Source organism: Hypomesus transpacificus, unplaced genomic scaffold, assembly GCF_021917145.1.
Source record: "Hypomesus transpacificus isolate Combined female unplaced genomic scaffold, fHypTra1 scaffold_353, whole genome shotgun sequence".
Taxonomy (NCBI): Eukaryota; Metazoa; Chordata; class Actinopteri; order Osmeriformes; family Osmeridae; genus Hypomesus; species Hypomesus transpacificus.
In genome coordinates, this window is record NW_025813877.1 from 42,911 (window position 1) to 67,123 (window position 24,213).

General features: G+C 49.5%; 1 protein-coding gene across 1 annotated transcript in view; it reads right to left on the reverse strand.

Moving 5' to 3' along the window:
- Positions 1-22,879, reverse strand: part of LOC124464498 (multiple C2 and transmembrane domain-containing protein 1-like) — a gene marked incomplete at its 3' end in the record, with an annotated part of 64,240 nt that extends 41,361 nt beyond the window's left edge. Inside the window, exon 1 of the mRNA XM_047016379.1 lies at positions 21,968-22,879. Within this exon, the coding sequence (XP_046872335.1) occupies positions 21,968-22,465 (498 nt within the window). The remainder of the gene's footprint in view (positions 1-21,967) is intronic.
- Positions 22,880-24,213: the final 1,334 nt, after the last annotated feature.

Below are 24,213 nucleotides of genomic sequence, written 5' to 3' on the forward strand. Positions count from 1 at the left end.
CGACTTCTGAGTTGTTCTCATTAGACTTGTCTATTCACCGGGGAGTGGTGAGTCACCCTGCCAGCGCCTAAAAGATACCCTCTCCTGGGTCCCTCTCCGTCTCCTTCTCTTCATTATCCGTTTCTTACTCAACATGTGAACACCATCAGAAATAACCCACCCTCCACCATCCCCTCAGCGGGCACTCTGCCATGGAACTTGATTTTCTCTCTCTCTCTCCATCTCCCCGTCTTCACCTTATATCACGCTTACCCTCTCTCCCCCTCCCCCTCTCCCTCTCCCCTCATGTCTTTATTCCTGCCTTCTCTCTCTTTCTCCCTTCATATCTCCTTCTCTTCTTAACTCCCTCTTTTCATTTTCCTCTCTCCCATTGTCTCCCTCCCTTTCTCTTTACTCTCTCTGCCTCCCCTCACGGACACTGTTTGGTGCCACCATTACCAATCCATTAGGTAGCACAACCAGAGGACCCAACACACCCAAACCCTTTCAGACATTGAACGACACAATGTTTTTGTTTTTCCTATTTCTTTTTCCCCGTCAAAGCTCCAAAAAGGTATCAAGCTGTCGAATTCCTCTCCCAAGGTTCTCCCTCAACTTAACTAGCAGAGCACCAGGAGGACACCCGCCTCCCTGCCGGCAGTGTTAGCCGTCTGTGAGGAGACCGTGTGGGCCGTCGCGAACCTCCTGGTGGGTGTCTGTGTTCAGGTAATGGGACAGAACCTGAGGCCGCAGGGATGGACGGCGGTCTAGAGCTTTATAATGAGCTCCCTATCAGCTGGGGGGGGGGGGGGAGGGGGGATCTTGAAATGATATATCACTCTGTCACCACAGCCCCCCCCCCCCCTTTCCTCACAGGTGGAGAACTCCAGGCTCCTGCTGCAGTTCACGTAGAGACCCACCACAACACGTCTGACTGTGGATGGATACCGGAAACGATAACGGCTGTCTGATCACATGTGGGGCGAGTGTCACTTGAAGTGAAGGCGCACTACCCTTCCTCCTTTCTCCTCCACCCCGGTCCTACAGTACTGCCTCTGGGCTGAGGCAGTGTACACATCTCCAGCCATCGTCCGTTCATTTAACAGCCAAGAGACGGAGGACACGCGAGTAAATGGAGAGCCGGAGAAATCTCCAGGAGGAGAGAGAGATGGAGGGGAAGCAGAGCAAGAGGAGAGCTAGGGCCGGAGAGATGAGAACATTGGTGAGCGGGGGAGAGAAGAAAAAAAACAAGGGGAGGTGATGAAAGATGGATTGGAGAAAGAGACAGACCACTGTATTCTCACCGCAGCCTTTGTGGGCCGATAGAAGGGAGAGGAGGGGCCCAAACTTCGAGAGGCTACCCGGCAATGTGCAGGGATTTCTGGACAAAGAGAATGTTGTTGCCGAATGAGTCCCACCCCTTGGAGTGTTTACCTTTGGGTGTGTCAGTCTGATACAAAAAGGACAGCACTTATTTCTGTCAATACAGATAAAAGAGAGAGGCAGAGAGGCAGAAAGAATGAGAGAGAGAGAGAGAGAGAGAGAGACAGGCAGAGAGAGAGGGAGAGAGAGAGAGAGAGAGAGAGAGAGAGAGACAGGCAGAGAGAGAGGGAGAGAGAGAGAGGCTATATGAAGGATAAGGAACACTGTGGAACATGACAAGTGATGGGGAAATGGAAGAAAAAAATGAAAAGGAAGATCAAAAGAACAGAGTAACTACGTGAGGCAAAAGTAACTGCTCTCAATGAATCAAAAACCAAACAAAACACAATGCCTACCCTGAGGCTCATCTGTATGCATTGTTCACTGTCAAATGAACTGTTCCTCTCACACACACAATAAGAAACACGACTGCAACGTTGTTATTGCACTTTTCCTCACAACAGAACTGAGAAACCAGGGTAACACATGTTTGAACCTTTAACACGTCAATAGTTCCGACTGCAGTAACAACCATAGTGACTCAAAACCCCTGAGGCATATCTTGTCTTGGGTTGAGAAAGGAGATCCGTAATAAAAACCTCCCTCGGAATTGGGAATCCATCGTTGTGTACCATTTCAAACGCATCTTTTACTCAAGGCTCTGATCAAAAGAGGGACACGAGAGACACGGTGACAGATAAACCCCCTCTATCTGCTGTCAGTGTCATCGAGCGAGCCAACGAGGTCACTCATAGAGGTGGATCTGGAAAGAGAACCGCCCCGAAGCCTGGTTCTCTCCTCAGCCTGCGGGGAACCATCACAGAACCTGGCCATGTCTAGACCAAGGAGATAGGGTTAGGCTTGAAAACACTCGGGTGTTCCCCCAACTGAGGAGGATGTCTGAGGCAACACCCGTCACGTGCTTTTCAGAGCCGCTACGAGCCCCCAGCCCAGCACCGCGGCACGTAGACAAGACTCATTCTCTGAGCCAGTGGTCTGAAGAGTGAAATTCTAAAATACATAATTCCTCTTTCAGTTTACAATCAGGAATCCCCAAGGGGCATTAAGGAAAAACACGCTTGAGGCAAACAGTCTCAAAAGGAATGAAGTGATTTAGTTTGAGGTTGAAGCAATCCTCCCTGTTCCTCAGACTCCGTAATGAGTGCTTAACCTCGTGCATTTCAGGATTTTAGATGGATGGCTGTCATTGGGGGGGAGGGGGGGGGGGGGGTGAACACCAATTTCAGCACCAATTTCCCAATTCCAGATTCAGTTCAAATAGCCGCCCATCGGTATATTGGGTGCTCTGTTACTGTGAGTGTGTGTGTGTGAGTTCAATGACTGCACCACTCCCACAGTGAGTAACTCCTGACTTCCTCTTGGTAAAAACGTCAGTATGAACTTCTCGATAATAAAGATGAGTCATAAAAAAAAATGAAAATGAGGATGAAAATAATGTAGTATCTCATTACAGTACAGCCTTTTCTCATTTCAATAGTTTCCCTTCACGGCCAATAGAATTGACGTCTCCTCAAATTCAAGAGAGGTAGTTCATTAATCTTCCCCCAGCAACGAGGTTGCTCCATCTGTTAATGCAGTACAGAAACCAACCTTGTAATTGGGTAGGGACTAAGCAAAGGTTTGACCGGCCCTAATTGACCACAATACAAAGTCAGTGTTTTTATTAAAATCCACCATGGGAAAGCCTGTCTTCCTACAACCAATGAGAGAAGTGCTCGCTAAAAGTGCTTGCATGCTCGCTTAAAATGCTGAATTGTTTAACATTGTTGTCATGAGGAGGCTATAGGCTCTGGGGACCAACATTTTTATCTTCCTCTTATCTTAATGTATAATCTTTATTTGAAGGGTAGAGCAGAGACTACCAGAATTCAGACCATTAGAGAAGCGAGTTAGCCTCAGAACTTGTGTGGCCTGTCCCTTTGACGTTCCAAGCCTCAGCCAAGACAACACTGCCCCTCAGACGAGGTCAGACCCTAATGAGCCACCAGAGCCATTAAGGAGCATCCCATAATAATGAGCTTCCCAGCCCCCAGCCACTAAGACCACATCATCATCATCGCTAAGTCATCTCCATCGCTAGTCCCCAAGCACGCTACATCCACGCTGCCCTCATCCTCCTCTGCCAGAGGGGGGAGGGGAGCTAGTCAGGACGCTAACCCACTTTCCCCTCTCCGATGCCAGCTGTGGAGGGAGGGAAAGACCCCCTGCTCCTGGTAGAACCAGATGGCAGGGCCGGGTTTACTGTGCCTGGCCCACTTACTGACTGAAGAGGGGTAGTCTGCTGGAAGGCACTGGGTCACCCCATGACGGGCGGAGAAGAAACCTTCAATGAATTACACCATGGACAGGATTAGCGTGTGACTGAATGTGTGTGTGTGTGTGCGCAAGCACCGTGCAATCAACCACCAATCACCATCTCACACAACTCGTGGAGAGATTTTGACCTTCCAGTTTTAGCTGGTCGACTTTGCCTTCTAACTAATCGCTCTGAGAATACAGGATGAAAATATGGAAGCTTGGTTTTTCCACGGGTGGCATGTCTTTGCATTGTGAACTATAAGGGGGCATATTCCATTACAGTATCAAATGCTACTTATCAATCTTAGTCAGTCCTGGTGGATACAAAATGTTGCTTCCGATAACACCGATTAGAAAACAACTACAGCTATTGTCTGGGTAAAAGGGGGACTCTTCTGGTTAAATTACACAGTCGTTACTGAATTAGTGAGGCGTAGGGTCTGAATTAACAATAACCCTCATTAAAAAGCTTTTAACAGCCTCACTTAACACAACATTTATCTGGCCCGTCTGACGTATGCGCACAATGAGAGCAACAATCCTCCACAGCCTGTTTACGGACCACCGCTAACGGTAGCGGTGACCTGGCGGGCCGCTCCGCCTCTGCCACTCACGGCCGGGGACGGAGAGAGGAGGCCGACGTCTGCCGCCCGACGGCCACTCACAGCTCTCCTGCATGAATGATGAAGAGTCAGGAACTGAGAGAGAGGGAACATGGCGACGAAAGGGTAGAGAGAGGGTGAACATTCCGGTGTGTTCTGAGAGGAGGTGCACAGACGGGGACTGACAGACTGCAGTGAGAGAGAGAGCGAAACGGCTTTTGAGTGTATGTGACTACCGTGTTTGTTTGTGCACACGGTGTGTGTGTGCATGTGTGTACGGGGTAAACACAGAGGAGAGGAGCCGAGGGTCTGAAAGCCCGGGGTTGTTGCCAACACGCCCGACACGACACAGCACTGGTCCAGCCCAGTGGAGAGAAGTACAGCACAGCCCAGAATAGGGCAGGACAACATCATACAGTAGAGTACAGTGATCTTTCTATAGACCAGCTCCCTTGCCTGATCCAACAACCTCAAACGATGTTAGAACCCTCACACACACACACACGCACACAGTAACCAGAGATATTAGGCCAGATAGCTGCTGCTGTAAGACTACCCCTCCCTGACTGAATGTGTGCCAAGTGTCTGTGGGCGCCAAGCTGGGGGGTAATGCCAGCCTGTCTGATGAGAAGCTGAGAGGGGGTGCAGGGTCGAGCAGTGGTAGGGGACACGGGGCCCAGGCCAGAGAGGGCTGGCAGGTGACAGGTGACAACGTGAGGCCACGCGGTGCGCCAAGCTTCGCAACATGCCCACAGAGAGACCGAGCCAGGGAGAGAGAGAGAGAGAGAGAGAGAGAGAAGGAGAGAAAAAGAGAGAGCTGAGAGAGAGAGAGAGAGAGAGAGAGAGAGAGAGAGAGAGAGAGAGAGAAAAAATCAGAGCAACAGGGATAAATGGAGAGCACGAGAGAGAAACCCATCCCTCCTCTGCACCCCAGCGACCCCAAAAGGCACAAGGGACCAAATTAGAATACAAAACGCGCTCTCGTTACCCACACTTGACGAGGGCAGAAGGAGAGCTCGGGGGGGAAAAGCCGCCTAATGGCACCGCATCTGAATGAGCGAGCAGCGGTTTGTTTCCTGTAGCTACCTGCTAGCACCCAATCATTGGCATACAGGCCACAGGTGTCTTTATTGCATTCTCATCGCCGAGGTCTTGCCCCAAATAAACCACTTATCACACCCCTCAGCGCTGGTATGGTAGCAGTTCTTCACAGCGGTTGGATCTGTTGTACTTCTTCTTTCATTGCATTGTTATGTTGGCTTGTATATATTATACCGGATAGCACTGCCTCTCTGTGTGTAAGGGATGATGAGTAAGTGAGCTTGTGCCATCTAATGAGGAATTAACTGACCTGACTGCAACTGTCGCCAGGTGTTGTGTAATAGTGTCCTGGCTCCCTGGCAATCTGCTTTGTTGCCTGTGTGCGTGCTTGCCTGATAGTCAGTCAGTCTACCTGTCAGTCAGTCTGCCTCTCAGTCAGTCAGTCTGCATGCCAACTGCAGATGCCTGAACAGTTTGCCCAGCCCAGCCCAGCGCTCCTACATACTGCTGTCGTGTTCTCTCCCCATCAGAGAGGGCAGGGGCAGGGAGAGATGTCAGTCTGCTCCCCAGCCTGTTCCACATCGCTTCTCTGACACCGAGCGCCCTCATTCTACATCCAGCACGCGTCTATCTTCGCATCTGTTCATCTCTTTCTTTCACTCCCTCTCTTTAGCATTCTTTCTCTGTGTTTGGACGTGGACAGGGAGCAGTTCATCTTGTATTTATATCCCCTCTCTCTTTTCTCAGGCAGTCCAGCAGCCCTGCTTCCTACCTCAGGTTGAAATCGGACACGACTCACCAATCAGCCGACACGCACAAACGCACGCACACACACGTGTCATGAGTTTCATGTTACAATGCAAATATCCCAGCGCGTTTCACGCACAGCACACATATTCGTCTGTATGTTAAGACAGAGCTGAGCGGCTACGAAAACAAGAGAGACTGCAGAGAAAGTGCCTCAGAAATGTCGGGGAATCTATTTCAAACATTTCCAATCCATCAGACAGCCCTCAGTACCGCCTGAAACCAATACAATGTAAGTACACGCCAAAAACGCCCTTTACCTGGAGAGAAGAGCCCAGGGAAACAAGCGAAGAATAGGCTGACAAACATCTCTCCCACAGTAAACTCAGCATCAAGGATGAAACACAGCAGAACACTATAAACATCACAGACATCCTGATAAGAACATACATCCATGTGTGTGTGTGTGTGTGTGTATACCTACAGTCAGTCTTCGTCCTGCGGTGGAGAGAGAGAGTGCTAACATCCAGATCCAGCTCTTCACTACCACCGCTGCCTCTGGCTTCCTGTCCTCTATGAGCCACACTAGCACACACGCTCGCTCGCGCCTACACACACTCCGTAGCACCAGGCAATCAGCTGTGAGGGAGGTTCCCAGACACACACACACACACTCGCTCGCGCAGCCTCCCACCTCTGCAGACGGAAGACTCTCTCACACTAGCACACACACACACACAGACAGAGGACTCTCACTACTCTTGCACACACATACACACACCTGCAGACAGAGGACTCTCACTACTCTCGCACACACACACACACACACACACACACCTGCAGACAGAGGACTCTCACATGCGGACACGCCACACTCACACATCTGCCTGCCTAATCACACACACACACGCAGGCAGGCAAGCTAGCCTACTGAATAGTAGACAGACACACACACGCTTTGATAAGGTAAGGAGGGAGTTATTCCTGAGGGACTGTGTGATGAAAGAAAAGGAGGCAGGGAGAGGAGGGAAGAGGGAGGGAGGGAAGGAGGCAAACAGAGGAGAGGAGGCCAGCAGGGTAGGAGGTGGGAAGAGGAGGCAGGAACAGCATGCAGTTCAGCCTTTAGCTATTCTTTGACATCAGGTCCATTAAATACTGGAGACAGCTTTCAGCCCAAGTGTAATCCAGCCGACCTCCCATCAGTAAACTCTCAAACTCTCAGACGAAGAACACAAAAGGTACTCCTACAAGCCACACTACAAATTGATTTTAAATGAGAAGAATTAGCCCAAAGTGATTGGATGGGACCAGCTGTAAACGACCAATTAGCATAACACAGGAGGTCCAGGGCTTTTTGGCTGAGTGTTGGGACAAACACTTTTAGAAATAAAATCCCATTTAGGGACAAATTAGCCCAAACCCCAAGTGGAGAAAAAGACAATAGTCTTTAAGTAGCCTCTGTAAGAACTGGCTGTCTGCTGTAAAAGCATCTCCCTAGCTATTGAATACGTTTGTCTGCACCAAAACATTAAAGAGTGCACAAGTAAATGTAATGTGTTTGTGTGTGTGTTTGTATGCTGTGGGGAGTAGTCTTACTTTGCAAACGGAGTGCTGGGATAATGGGAGCTTGTTTGGTCATGCTGGGTTTTTGTGTATGATATTGTAAATAATATAACACCGGAAGCTGCCGGATTTCCCGCTCGCTCTCTCCCTCGCCTCCCTTTTCTAGTCTCTTTCCCATTATATTCTCTCTCCTTTCTGTGACTCTCTCCCCCCCCCCCCTCTCTCTCTCTCTCTTTCTTCGCAGCCACTGTTGCTCTCTTTCATCACCCACCCATTCACACACATTATCCCTCAGTCCATCTCCCACTCTTACAAATGTCACCCTCTCATTTGGGATGTTCTTCCCACCTAGTGTCAGCCAGGCAAGGATAGCTCCCCCCCCCCCACCCCCCACCCCCCTCCCAGGCTCCCCCCAGGCTGGAGAGGGTGGAGCCACAGAGCCAGGCATGCCCAGTGACGGCCTCCCTCTCTGGGAGGTGAACAGCCTAGAGGCAGCTGCTGGGAGCTCTGAGCAGGAGAGAAAAGGCACGGGAGAGAGAGAGAGAGAGAGAGAGAGAGAGAGAGAGAGAGAGAGAGAGAGAGAGAGAGAGAAGGGGTGGGTGAGAGCCGTGTGGGATGGAGGAGGATTGAAGGGGGACGCAGCCAAAGAGGGGCAACGCAGGAGGCCAAGGCGAGTAAGAGGGTGGTGTTAGAGCCGTGCTGGGGTGCTCGGCAGGGCCACGGAGGGGCCGTGGCTCTCATCACACCCGGCTGCCCTCACTGACGTCCACACAACCCTGTGCCACTGATGCCCCTTATCCTGGCATCGGGCACTGGTGCTGGGCACTGTGTGAGGGGGCGGAGGGCTTTTGATCGGGGCTGTCCAGCTGGTCTGGATGACGGGTGATGCTGAGTGCAAGTGGCAGCTGATCTACGAGAGGGCTTCACCCCCGCTGGCTGGTCACACTGGGGCGTGACGACGCTCTGGGAATCGTCATATTGAATGTCGAAGCAAATGTTGCTGCACGTCAGCTCATTCTGACAAGCTGGACAAGAAAAGTATTCGGTGCCCCGTGAAGCGAGGACGGTATACTAAACCACGAGCCTGTATCTGAGGGTGCGGTTTGTCGTTTTTGAAGGGACACGCAGTTGTTTGTAGTCGTGCATCTGCTGCACAAAACAGAAGACACTCGGCGCAATGCCGCCTCAAATATGTCCTCAAATCAGGTTAGGCCAAAGCTGGTCATAGACACACAAACACGTACGTACACACAATGTGGATATGGGCATACTCTGCTTTAATGTTTACTTGTTAAATCATTTTCAAACACAGAAAGCTCTCAAAACAAACAGCCTTGTGGCCTCCAACATCCTGTGTTGGCATCTCTGTGCCACTGCAGCCTGGTGAGCACGCCATCTGCCTTCTCATTAGGCCCCGGCACATCACAGGACACACACACAGCATGGGACGGCTCAGGAAACACAAACATTTAAATGCACGCACACACACACACACACACACACAGAGACACACACACGCACACAGAGAGAGAGACACACACACATATAGAGAGACACACACACAGAGAGAGAGTCACACACACACACACACACAGATAGAGAGACACACACACAGAGAGAGAGACACACACACACACACACAGAGAGAGAGAGACACACACACACACACGTCACAGCATGGACAGACTGAATATCCGGACTAGAGCAAACGCACGTCAAAGCTGCCCAGTCACTGAAACTCAACCGGCCTCCTGACATCATAATCAATAACACCATTGACTGGACCCCTTCTCTCCCCTCCTCCCATGCCAATCCCCCCCCCCCCCTCCTCTCTCCCCTAACCATCTGAAGCATTCCTGCCCGGCTGGCTCCACAGACAGTGCCGTGCCCACAGTCAGACAGGCAGACTGGCCATCACCCAGGCATCGCCCAGGCATCACCCAGGCACCCAGATCTCTGTCTGATCGGCTACCGGAGCCTGATCTGAGGAGCAGACATGCTTGGCGTGACAGTGACGAGCAGGCCGCGCAGCGCACACAGATCCAGGGGCAGACTCGGTCGCGTGCTGTGGGCTCTGGGGGAAGCAGCTGGGCGCGGTGCCCGGACCGTGTCGACGCAGAGGCGCGTCAGAGTCACAGGAGAGGAGAGACTATCGGGGGTGGATAGGTGTCAAGACTCACGACGGAGAAAGGGAGGGACAAAGGTAGGCGATAGAGATAGAGAGAGAGAGAGAGAGAGAGAGAGAGAGAGAGAGAGAGAGAGACAGAGACAGAGAGACAGAGAGACAGAGAGAGAGAGACAGAGACAGAGGGTGTGGAGCCCCCAGGTGGCCAGCACATCAGAGCAGGGGCCCACCAGGACCACAGCCAGACACCCAGCACCTCTCCTGGGCCACTCCCTCCTCCACTTCCTGCCTCTCCCTGGCTCCCTCCCTCTCAGGCTCTGGAGCCCGCCCACAGCATGCACGGCTAGGGGCAGCTTCAGCTTCAGCCTGGGACCGTGTGTGTGTGTGTGTGTGTGTATCCTTCACACCTGCAGCAGGGCACCCTGCTGAGTGTGTTGAGGGCCAGCAGCCTACGCCCTTCCTCCATCTGGCAGGTGTGTGCGCTTGAGAACAGACACACTCCCTGGAGTGTCACACCAGTTCCACCCAGGCCAACACCTGGGGCTCACCTCGTCCAGACACTACACACACACACACACACACAGTGAGCATCTGCCAGGGCACAGCTTGCGGGCTAGTGCCTCTGGCTAACCAAGATCCACTGGGATTTGACAGAGAGCACCCACACACTGGCAGAGTGACACCCGGACATATGTACACATGCACACATCCACAGTGGCACATACACACACACACACACACACACACACACACACACACACACACACACACACACACACACACACACACACACGAGCACTCGAGTGAGACCCAGGAGGAGAGAGAGAGAGACAGAGGCAGGCAGAGATCTGAGCAGTGAGCCGTGGGAGGATGAAGGCACCAGCAGCCAGGACGCTATCCATGTGACACCTCAGCCCGTCTTCCTGCAGGGGGTGTGGGGATCCTGAGTCGAGTCCCTCTATCACTGTGTGTGTGTGTGTGTTTGTCTCTGTGTGTGCGTGTTTGCGCGGGTGTGCGTGGGTGTGCGCATGCATGCGTGTCTGTGTGCCTGCCAGGGGTTCCGCAACGAGGGCAGCTTTCGTCACGGCGTCGACGAGTCCTCCAGGCACGCTCGTCAGCACCAGGACGACCAGATGATCTCTCGGCGTCGCCCCCCCCCCAGAGCCGCTAAGCTGAAGGCGGCCACCTGTCACGAGCGAGACCACACTGAGAGTGAGAGACGGACGAACGGCAATCGTCGTCCCCCCCCCCCCCCCCCCCCCCACATCAGCCGGGATCACAGCGCCTAAAACGCCCGAGTTCAAACGTAGGGGGGAAGATATGCCGTGGCGAGGTGTGAACGTGCTCACTTAACCCACAGGAGGCGATGACTTTGGAAAAGAAATGCCACATCTGTTGTCGTGTGTGTCTGGTGCCTGAGGGGGGGGGGGGGGGGGGCTAGATATCTACTGCGTTCAGTTGATGAGCCTCTATCTGGTCACACATGCACACACACACACACACGCACACCATTTACTGTCCATCATGTCGATATCAGCGCTCACTGCTTACGCTCACATGAATACGCATTGTGCTGAGCTTTCTTTAAAAGCCTTTCTACTGTGAGCATACAGTGAGTTTGTGGAGGCCTTGCGCAAACGTGACATGACTCATGTGGAAAGAACAAATATAATTCATTCAAATTAGCCCGGAACTTGTACATTAAAAGATGGCCTAGCCTCCTCCTCGACCATCAATCCGCACAAACACACACACACACCATATGATACGACTCCCAAAAGAAGCACCTAATGTATAAGTAAGACACTTTAGAGTACATGCTCTATTCACTGGTCCAATGTCTAGCGTGATTTAAAGACAATTTTCTTCAGACGGTCTACAAAACCTTCTCACGCAATATTAATGTCATGGTTTTCTGCATAGACAAGATGGGATTAGGTTTTAACGTCTTAGAAAGTCGCCTCAGTGCATTCGTCTGAAACGCACCTTATTGTACACCCACAGGAACACTTGCATAGTCACACCAAGTTAAATAATTGAACACTTGCAACACACACACACACACAGAGGGTCATGCACACGTCTTCGTGCGACACGCTCATTGAAACAAACAGCTGCACCTACCAGCAGTCACAAGTCACGACCGCCCAGAGCTGGTGGAGTTTATGAAAATGTCTTATCCACCACAAATAGCATCCCACAGCAGTGCTGATTCACCTTGGTCCTCACCCACCGTCCTGCATGTTCTAGAAGTTTCCCTGCTCCAACACATTACGGAGCTTCTGCAGAAGCCTGATAACCGTTCATTTGAACCCGTGTGTGTTAGAGCCTGGCGCAGCACTCTCCTCCAGCACAGTATATTCATCCCCTCACATCATTCATTCATGCTTGGTGATGCAGGAGATGAGTCAGCATAAGCCGCCGGATCAAACAGCCTCGGACTGAAGGACAACTTCAGAAACACTTCAAACTAAAAAAGGTTTCTTTCAATGAAAAGAATGTTCCAGATTGATCCAGTTTTCTGGGCTAAAGGAGGGGGGGGATTGGGAGGAGAAAAGAAAGTCTAACAGGTAGGATGAGAATTCTTGGTTGGGTTTCATACTGGCAAGTCCACGTGACTCCGACCTAGAATGACCTGTCAATACTGTAACAAAATACCTTGACTACACACACACACACACGCACGGGTATCGTGGCACTCTTCTCCAGCTCAGAGTATTCACTGAGGCAGAATACGGTGGTGTTACATAAACATACGCATTTGAGTTCTACACCCTCCCCACAAAGCACGCGTGACAAGTAGGCCCCACCTCACCCCTCTCTCCCTCTCTCTTCCCCACTCTCTCCCCCTCCCCCTCACGCTCTCTCCTCACCTCGTTGTTTCTCTGTTCTAATCTTCCTGTCTCCCCACCTCCCCCCCCCCCCCCGGCCCTTCCTGTGTGACTCATTCCTTCAGAAGGAGCGAGGCAGCTTCACTCACAGTCCTTGGTGTCAACATCCGGAGGTGATGATGATGATGATGGGGAGGACGACCCGGGGAACAACACAGAGCTGCTGAGGCGGCGAAGACGACAGGAAAGCCCATTAAGGCTTACGACCGTTAGCCGGCATGAAACACACGAGGAGATCTTTCTAGATGTTCATTATTGAAAAGGACCAGAGATAAATGCCAAAAGTGTATGGTGGTCTGTCAAGAAATCAAATTATCCCCGGGTACGAGTGCTTTGCTTGCACATTTTCCGGCCGCTAGCAGAGATAAGAGAGTGGGGAAACGGTTGATCTCTATCAGGGAGGAAACTGCACCACAGCCCTCCACCCACAGGAGTGGTCCCAAGCTGCTGCCGACATTAACACGTCTCTGAAAAAGCTTAGTCAAAACAAGAGGTGGAGAAAGGAGGAGAGAGAGAGGCACAGTGTGAGAGAGAAAGGGAGAGAGAGAGAGAGGGGGGGGGGGGGGGGGTGAGGGAGAGGGAGAGAGGGTGAGAAAACAACCATAACAGAGAGTGAGAAACACTAAGAGAGGTGAGAGGAGACAGAGAAAGAGAGGACGTCTCTAATCAACTTCCAAAGCTTGGGTCTAACTAAAGTGTTGGTGTATGAAACAGGAAGCCAGCGAGGCCTTGTGGGTCTCAACCTCCCTCCCCCCCCCCCTCCCCCAACACCAGCTTGGGAGGGTGATGAGAAGCGTGTGTCTACAACTGGCAGTTCAGTCTACGGACTGAACTGTGTTTACTTCCAGCAGAAAGCCTGGGGGTGAGGTGGGGGCTGGACTGAGTGATGTAATAAGAGACAGAGATCATGTGTGTGTCTGTGTGGTGTGTGTGTGAGCGAGAAAGATAAGAAAGAGAAGCGCAAGGATCGAGAATCAAGATGTTCCAAGCCATAACCACAAAGTCACCCAGTCATGGCTGCAGTACGACATCACAGTGTGGGTTGGCTAGAGACCATTCTAATGCTAACCTTTCAAAAGGGGCTGGGAAGTGTGACATTTGTGGAGATACCCCCTGTTCTACCTATGTCTTTTGGCATTGGTCTACATCAATTGAGTTAGTTCAGGGTCTGAACACTCAGGGAAAAAAGTCCATTGTACAGTGTGCCTGTGGGTCCGGACAAGCCTTTGTACGTAGTCACCATGACCTGTCATAATTCTTCAGTACAAATAGCCTCCACCTGTTGTGGCTGGTCTGCGGAACTGCTGTCCGTGGTTCCAAAACAACACAAAAGGCCGAGCCAGGTCTCTGAGGGAATAGGGCTACTTTACATAGGACTGCGTGGTCGATCAGCACGCCCGTCTCAGCAGAAACACACACACACACACACATGGAAATGTCCCACACGATCTGACAAATACTGTAGTTACCCCCCAACAACTATTTAAAAGGCTAAAACAGAAAAGAATACCTTTGCGTTTTCGTAGAGTTGTCATGAAGCTCTCTTCACTCCTTTCTCTATTACCCCCCCCCCCCCCCCCCCCCCCTGCACCTGCTCTCTGACAAGAAGCAGCTAATGGAACACTCAGTGAGAGAGTGTTGGGTCAGGAGGATTTTGAAGCCTTGCTTTTTGAACCATGGAACCCTTTTGGTAGAACTTTGTCAAGAACAATCTGTTTTCTTGACCTTTCAGAACGGACAACTATAATGTCATCAGAAACAAATGACATCAGTGTAGTATATGTGTTTGCAGCTAGTGCGGTCTTCGATTGTGTTCAGTGTGAGGTCCAACATGTCACATGGTCATGAAGAGACAGGAAACCCTTTGCAGTACCACCCTACAGGATGTGAACATGGAGCATAGTGTGAGGGTTACCGGCAGTTTCTCTGTATCACAAAACGTTTGCAGTGTGATCCCTTAAAATACGCTTTCTTTGGTCCACAGAGGATTCAAAACTCTTGACTGCAAGTTTAAAAAAAGGCTATAGGCAAGGACTATTCACAGTCATCCTAACTTAGCAAAGGGTCTGAATATAGTCTGCACTAGCGTGATTGTGACCACATTTGGTGCGTGCGTGTGTGTAACGTGAGTCCCTGAAGCGACAGTCAGCACTAATTACATTCTCCCCATTTCAAGAAGAGCATGAAGACAAGCTCTTATTTGGGAAGCTCTCCAAGATGAGGAATTAAGCCTCAGCCTTCTCCTGCTGGACCAAGAGGAGACGACTGCCAAACAAACCATAATCATAGACCGATAGACCGTGTCCAGCCAATGACAGTCCAGCACGACTACATTGACATCACAGTCATCGCATCCATATTCACCATGACATGAAATCACTGCCGTATCCACTACCAACACAGCTGTTAACATGGGAGTTCACTTACCACGATCCGCATCCGTGCTGATGTTAGAATGTTCTGGAGAGAGCAGAGATGTGAGACGGACCTAAAACGTTGTGTTGATTCTGGTCGTGTTCCGTATGAAGTCTCACTGCACTTCACCCTGTGGTTGAGTCATTATTATTTCATCATCCACAATGTATCACTCTGTCTCTCTCTCACTCAAACACACACACACAGGCGCAAGTGGTAAAAATAGAGCTCATTCATGTTTCCCGCTCATGAATAATATTTACCACTCAGGAGAGAGGAGGAGAGGAGAAGAGGAGGACAGGGGGGGGGGGGGGGGGGGGGGATGGACGAGAGGATGAGCAACAAGGCCAGCTTTCAAAAGACCGCTTTGCATACGAACCATGAAAGCAGTAAGCACACCTAATGGGTTACAGCACAACTGAGACCCAAGAGGATCCGGCCAATACTGCCTGAACCACAGTGTTACCACACACACACACACACACACAGACACACACACAGGTCTGAGAGCCTACTATGGCCAGAGGCCTAGTGGAGAGCTGAGAGAACGAGAGGAGATGGATGGTTAGCCACGCGCTAGTCGCTTTAATTCAGCCCACCAGGAGTTAGGAGATCTGGTGTGCCCTGTTAGCACTGTGTGAAAGGTGTGTCTCATGGTTAAACAGTGTGGTCGAAAAAAGACAAAAATTTAGAATCTGAGCTATAACAGCCTCCTACGGTGACATAATGGGTTTGTTTTCAGTTCTGGTAAAGTATCTAACCATGTGCCGTTCAGCCCTTTCAATCCTGTTATTCTCCTCCCCTAGGAAACACATGTCACCCTGGTACCAGCAGGGGGCAGCAAGTCCATGCTCTCCCGCTGGCAGAGCCGGTCACTCCTGGGGCCCACATGCTGCAGTGTCATCACTTAACTCTCCTCCTCGCTGCTGACGGTGCTCCGTGCAGACAGCATGCCCACTGCGCACACCGATGTGGAGGAGACTCCCAACGACCTCCGTGGTCAGGCACCTCTGCTTGCTATTGTTTTCCAGAGATTCCCTCCGGTTGTAGTTCCGCTCCAATGCCTTGTGATGAAGGTGACAGGAGGCGGGGCTACCCAGCCGGGCCCGTTCCCCTCCGCAAAATACACAAAAACCTAATGCGCACTGATCATGCTAACTGAATGATGAACAATCCCCTTATCCACACAGGGAGGCAGGACAGTTGGGATGGAAGGTTTGTAGAGTTTCCAGACGAATCCAGTTTGAATTCTGCTTTTTTAATTAGCCGGCCAAGTCAGTGCTTCTGCGATTACTACATCAACAAGTGATTATTCGATGACGTAACGCGTTGTTGGCGTCCGAGCCGCACCCCCCTTGCCACAGCTGACTGTATAAGATGGAACAGGCGCCCAAGGGGAAGTCATACCCTTCCACACAAACAGCCTGCTCACAACGTGCTGCTCACCCATGCCTTGCATCTCTGCATTACAAACTCTTAGGGTGTTGTGCTTAAAGAGGCCTCGGGAATGACCAGACGACCGATGGAGCGTGGATCAAACTCTGCTAGGACGTAATGAAGATGATGTAGAGCTCGGTCCCCATGAAATACCTCACGCTTCGCCGCCGTTTGGGTTTTTGGGAGTCACGACACTGCGCGTCCTCCGAGTGCCCCCTCACTCGCTCTATCGTTCTTTATCTCTTTGTTTCTACTCCTGAAAATGAAGGTTTAATTGCTGGTTATCATCCTTGTTGCATAGTGAGGCAGAGAGAGAGGGAGAGAGAGAGAGAGGGAGAGGCAAAGAGAAAGGCAGAGAGAGAGAGAGAGAGAGAGAGAGAGAGAGAGAGAGACAGAGAGAGAGAGGTGGCACAGTAATTTCGTCTCTTCTTCATAACAAGAGCGACAGGGCGTTCACAAACATTGCGTAGGTAGACAGGGAATGGACATACTTCCTTCTAAAAGTAAATGAGTTATCTAAGCATCTCTGGCTTAGACACAACGGAAACAGCCCAACCAGAGTCACCACAAACCACAGAGCGACAAAGTGTGTACACATATTGGACTCTGCTACCCTGGCTATGACAGCCTACCAGGCTACAACCTGGTGTTTCTGTGTAGCCCCACAAGCATTTGCATTGTGGAGTCTAACCCATCTCTCTAAACACATGAGCTAACTAAACATGCTGACACATGGCGAGATGCCTGCGGACGAACCGCTGTTGCCGAGGCCTGGCCATCACATCTCTTGCATAACCGCACAGACACGACGACGAATATAAACATCATCTCATGTGCAAAATCACGTTCCGAGGCCGTTTTTTTGACAGGCGCTTTGTTCCGCAGTGGTGGGAATTGATGTCCATGCTCACTGAGAGATGGGTTATGAATGCTTCTGTGGCGTGCTGTTGGCTAGGTATGCCTGCTCCCCACCCCTCCGTACCCCATATGGGAGCCCTCACATGGAATGAAACTGAAGTGCTGAACAGAACAGGCATTGCCGCTCCAACCAAGCCTGAATGGAACGTTAATTAACCCGGTTGGCGATTTATGGAGTTGTGTTCCCATGCATGCGTCCCACAATCTTCACCTTCGGCTCAGATAAATCTCCCTCTGTGCATACAGTCGGTGAGGATAAGGATATGAGGGGTAGAGGGGGGGAGGGGATGATGAAAAGTCTTGTTAAAACCCATTGCCCATGCGGTGGACAGTTTGAAAAAGGACTCCATGCAATATAGTACATATGAGTTCGACCGAATCACGGCCACTCCGATAAATATCCCTCTTGGCCAGACGTCTTGCCATTTGTATCTCGCCCGGATCAATACTGCAGCTTTTTAGGTGATTCTGTGCAGGAAACATACAGGAATATCTCAAAACAGAGTTCACCTTTGTGTGTTTCCCATGAGCAGAAGCTGTGAGATGACGCGGTCAACAACACTGTATGAGCACGCTGCGTGAATGCTGTGAACCAGAGGAGACTGAAAGACTAAAGGAATAATTGAGGAGGATTCATGTCACTGTGAAAGACGAAAGAGAGAGGGCAGAGGGAGATAGAGAGCGAGGGAGAGAGACAGAGAGGAAGGAAGAGAGACAGAGGGAGAGTATGAGAGCAGGAGGACAGTACACGATCATTCAGCTCTATGTTAAGGTTTACCTCAGGTGTATTACATAAGTGAAATACAGAACATAATCAACTGACAGCAACCCACACACAGCTCAGTGTAGAAGGGGGACCTCCCAAAACCGAAAGAAGGAAATTGAAGTGAACAACTTCTGAATCATTCGACAAATAAGACAACAGGTTTCCTCTGTGGTGGTGCTCATTTTCCAAACGATTCAATCTCATCCCATCACCGGGCAACGGCCCTCATTCAACTGCAAATGGACCCGTTTGATTAGCACAGCCTGTGTTCTGCATGTTCATCAGAGCTCACCTGGACCTTTTCCCCCCGAAGCCCATCTCTGCTTAAACCCCTGGCAACCAGCCACAGACACTCATGATATCGTCATTCTCCTGTCAGAAGGGTTGTTAAATCCCCAGAGCTAGTCTCCGGAAATGGGCTGTGTTTATTGCAGACTCCACAAAAAACATATTTTGAGGCTGTAAGTCTGTCAAAGGAGAATACTCTGATCCTTTAGTAAATGTCTTGTATTCTTTTAAAACCTGTCGGTAAATTAAGCTTGGCCATACCATTTTCACTTCCCCACTAGACATGAACTTTAGTGCATTATTGAGGAATATTGGGACCATTTCTGAGGGTGTAATTGCTTAAAAACTGCATTGTATCTGGAAGACCAAAACTTCCTACATGCCTTATGATGACCTTAAGTGACCCCCTTAAAAAAAAAATCTAATTTAGATATTGTTAGATAAATTGTTGCGCTAACACTGTTAGCATCATGCCAAATTAGCCCTGCATGAAACATCAAATTAGTTTCAATTTACAGGTGTATTTGTCTAACACTTCTAATTCATTCCTAATTGACATTATGTGCCGATTAAGCCTTAGTGTCTGACCATCCCATGGTGACCGAATATTAATTGGATTGGATACAACCTGAGTCATGTAGTTACTAGTCTATACTTAGTCCGGGCTCCGTGCAAACCGGCCAGATTGGAGAAAGGAAATGCTCAAACGTCGCCGAATCCTGTTACCATATAAATGACACTCAGTGCATCCTGAGTTGGGCTGTGAGCAGCCTCACTCAGAGATTGGGACCAGACTACAGGATTCAGGGAGATGACACTTTCTGAGAGAAGAAGGAGAAAGGTAGCACAACAGGCAGCAGAAGCAAGTCCCTCCCAGTGCTAAACTCAGCAATCGATGGTGTCTGTGCTGAGGTGGATTTTATGTTAAACTTAGATTAGGAGGTGGTTCAACTTTAATTACTTTTAAATGAGTTGACTGGCTCCTGTTCATCTGTCCTACTTGCCGGTGACACAGATGAGAAAGGCTTCGTTTCATGTATTTGACAGGAGAAAGAGAGTGGAGGAGGGCTAGGCTATCAGGAAAGAAAGTGACACCTCCTTATTTCTCTAGACATTGGCAGTCAAACGCCCACAAACCTCTCTCTCTCTCTGTCTTTCTCTCTCTCTGCCCCACCGTCAGCCATGAATCTTCCTCTACAAAGCAAGCCTGGGGACTTCAATGCATTCAAGGAATGACAATGTCCCTATCCTCCAATCGTTCCACAACCCAGACATCTGGATTCCCACAGGACCAGGTGATCCTCTCTCCACACCTTCCTCCACCAGGGCCACACGCGAGGAAAACCAGACAGCTTGTGAAGTGAACCATCCATCAACATCAAAGTATGACTGAGGGATCTAAAACGATTTAACCCCCCCCCCAAAAAAAAAAAAAAACGACCTCACCATTGAGAACGAACAGATGGTTTGTCACGGCAATTGGAAAAGGTTTTACCTTGCCATCTCATCGCCAGTCTCACGGTAGGCATAATCACATCATCTGACCATGGGGGAGCATTATCAGCAAGTCTCTGAATGAAAGCACTCACCTCGGCAGCTTATTGTAACACAACTCACTGGCCATTGAGAGTGAACAGATGTGCACAGTAGGCCTATCTTTCTCCAGTGTGCCTTTCACAACCAGTCATCCCAGCAGAAGAGTTAGGTTCTGGGAGTGTGTGTGTGTGTGTGTGTGTGTGTGTGTGTGAGAGGCGGGGGGGGGGGGGGGGGGGGAGGGGGGGGAATCGAAGAGAGCCTGTTTCTTCAGGCTTCCAAACTAAGATCTAAGACTGTTAGAGAGCTAGACACAAAGCAGCCCTCTGGGCCAGTCTATCAGTGATATACAAATTGTTTTCTTATACTGCAGGATTTAATTTGGAGAATGAGACAGCAAGACCTAGGCCCACTGCAGTGTGGAAAAACATTATAGGCCAAATATATTCATTAAGAGAAATGCATTACAATATTGCTTTTTGGCTTCAGACTCTGCAAACAGCCTTCAGGCACTCATTGAAATAGTAAAGACAGCAATACATTTAGTTGAAGTCTTATGTTCAAAGCAGATACCCAAACACTGACATGCCCACACTTGCAATGATGAACACAGTCAAGTTACCAAACCATAAATCTCACCTTTTGTTCTTTCGTGCCAGCAGTTTCATAATAACTTGAAATTAATTCCCAACTATGACTCTCTTCATGAATTAATGAGTAGAGTTGTGATCTTAAACCCTGGTCCACTGGGCCCACTGTCCTGTAAATGTGCCCCTGCTCCACACACCTGTTTCCAATCAATGGTCGTTATTGAAGCTCTGCAAGAGTCTGATAACAACAATGCATGTGAATCCGGTGTGAATCACAAAAATCACCCTTTCATTTATAAAGTGTTGACTTAGGTACTGTCACCAACCAACAAACATGGTTATTTTCCCTCCCTGTCTGTTGCATAAGATCCATGCATTGACTGTTCACTAAGAAATGACAACTATGACTTTGCCAAGTGTTAAAGACATGGTTCAATAACCAGCAGTCAAAGAGCTCTGGATGTTCACTGGCTCACTAAAACTACATCTAGATCTCTAGTGTTTGTGTATGTGGTTGCTGTGTCTATTACTATTCAATGCTAGCAACACATCTCATTTCATTGTGTTAGTGGGTTGAGATAGTTTATGAAGAGCCCTCGATCCCATTACCTGAATGCCCTGCGTCGCAGAGATTATAGAGATAAGAGGTTCTTGGCCCAACCATACTGGGGAGAAGAGTACTGGGGGTGTGAGTGTGTGTGTGTGAGTGTGTGTGCCAGATTGCTTACTCAGGCTCTTGGGTGCCAAAGTCTCACATGGCTAGGCTGGATGGAACAACTGAAGGAAACAGTCTTGTGGAGAATAAAGGCAACTGGTGCAGGTTTCGTTTTGTGTTTTTGGTTAACGGTTTCTGAAGCCATGGCTTCAGAGATGAGTTCTGTTTGATGCAATGGAAAGTAGTGTGTGTGTGTGTGTGTGTGTATGTATGAGTGTGGGTGTGGGTGTGTGTGTGTGCGTGTGTTTGTGTGTGTCGTGCAGTAGTGCAGGTTTTGCTCCACCGTGTTGCTGGATAAAATAAACTAAGCAAGTGGGGAGACAACCCAACTGAAATGGGTTTATTTATCTAATCATACAGCCTCATGTCAAGCATGAACAAACTGATCTAGCTTGTACTGCAGTCAGGCTGAAACACAACAAGAGTCCCTCTTTGATAATGCTCCCCGATTTGCCTAATTGAAATAAGGGCATTGAAATATTGATGGGGTCTGTTTCACGTTAGGTGCACGTCGCGTTCTTATCTAACTTGACTAGTATTTTAAATGTTCTGAATGCCTATTAGTCGTTTATCGACAGATTATTATTGTTGTGCGACTTGGTGTGTATTTACTCACTGAATCACTAGCGTTTTTACGCAGTTGTTCGTCCTCTCCAACGGCCCCAGACTCCACCACCAGCTTCTCGAAGCATGCAGAGCCGAGAGATGAGCTCTTCTGATGGGACATGATTAAATGAGAGACGGCGAGGTTGGGGCTGCCGTGCACCGTAAACTCTGGTTTACTGGTCGATCCTCCAGCGACAGTCCCCAGATGATGCAAAGATTGACCCGAGCTACTGCCGGGCTCTGGGGAGTTTTCCTCCAGGAAAGGAGCCGGGTCAGAGCATACGAGATTCGGTTGAGAGGATGAGAAGACGCGGTCCAACTGTTTCTTTTTCCTTTTGAACATCCATATTCCCGTCTCTTTTTTACTCTCTGTGCTGCGTCGTTCGGAGCCCAATTTTGGGCTCAACCACGGTTTAGTCTTCTCTTGGAAATTTCTCCACATCCTCCTTTGGTAGGATACCGATTCTTGTCTTTTAGGGCTGCTGTCATCTTTGGGTTTGTCGTCCATGGTCCCCGTGCAGCAACCGGTCAGTGTGAGCGCGCAGCCCAGCGTATAGTGAATGAAGTCCCTGCTGATTCGGCTGCAGCACTTACTGGGATCAATTTACTGTCCCAAAGAATCACACAAGACGATGGGAGTGTTTGCAGCAGCTCATGTTAGCTCTGTTTTCTACGTGTAGTCCTGATCGACCGTGGTGGTGTGAGTTGCATGTCACACTTTACTTGTGGTTGTCAAACGGTTGCATGCGGAAATGAAGCAGGCAAGATGTGAGCTGTTGCGTTCCCATTCACAGTGAAGTCTAAGATCATTCATATAAAAATAAGAGAAATGCAATAAACATCAGTTAGTTCATCTGCTATTATCCTATAGAAGCATCCCGTCAAATTGATGCACGGTCTAGATGACTGGAAGGCTGCAATGCGCCTCCCTCTGGTCAACCTTGTCAGTGGGTTAGAATGATGACCTGCTGTGGTCATCGTGTGTAGGCTGATCTGTCCTCACACTATGCACAATAACATCAACATCTCCACTTAAACACGTGCGTCTGAGTGTCTGTTTGTGTCATATTCAGTTTACATGAAATATTCAAATTCCATGCAAAATATAATTTACATGTTTTCAAACGCTTGTGTCGTGTGTGTTTTAACTGTGGACAAGGATACGAACAGTATGAGTTGGTCAAGTCAAGCAATAAACAGTGGAGGACAGCCAGGAACAGATGCATTATTGGCGTCTTTTTTGGCTGCTAAGATCCCATCTTTAAGTCTTCCTTACCACTGAGCCTCTGGACGTTTGCCTGCACCTGTCCTTTTACCTCATCATGCTGAAAGTGTACACACCAGCCATGTCATTAATCATCTCCCACTCACCCACCCCCCCCCTCTCTCTCTTTCTCTCTCTCTCTGTCTCTCTCTCTGTCTCTCTCTCTGTCTCTCTCTGTCTCTCTCTCTCTGTGTCTCCCTCTCTCTGTCTCTCTCTCTGTCTCTCTCTGTCTGTCAGTCTCTCTCTGAATCGTTTGCCACCTCGTCACAATTGTTCATGCAAATATTTACATATTCAACCCAACATAACATGGAGTACATAACCACCTAAATCACTGGAGCAAGGTGTCATCTTATGACAACTTCATCGTCTCACACTGTAGGTGTTAGAGACATTGAGTCATTAGATACATGTTGACCCTTGACATCCACCCACTCACACGCGCACACACAGATAATGCGTTTCACTCCACCCTTTCAAAGCAGACCTGCCATATCATCGGAAGGTGAAAGAAAGATGGGAGGCATTCGTTTTTTTGCCCTATAGAGGAAGGTCCACAACAGCCATTTCAACCACAACCCAGCGATGATGACATTGCAATGTCATAAAGTCTAAGGGTTAATGAATGAACCTCCCATCAAACCAAACTACCACCAAGATGATGACAGATAAAGGACTAGGACTGGCTGTCTAAGTAGCTTTACCTGAGGACATGGCTGAGTGGTTAGCAGTATGTAGCACCAGGATCTCAACACCAATGGCCCATGTTCCCCATCAGTCCGACTGTATTACTCTGACACCCTGACCTATGACTGTGTAACCGAGGGCATCCGTTGTCATGCATCGTGCAGAGTAAATCTAGGCCAGACAAGGGCAAGCTGAGGAAGCTTTATCTGTTCCAGTGTGACACAACAATGAACAGTCCCCCCCATTGTCTGCAATTCCCTAATTTTACCAAATATTCCCTTTCAAAAATGTATTTCTGATTCCAA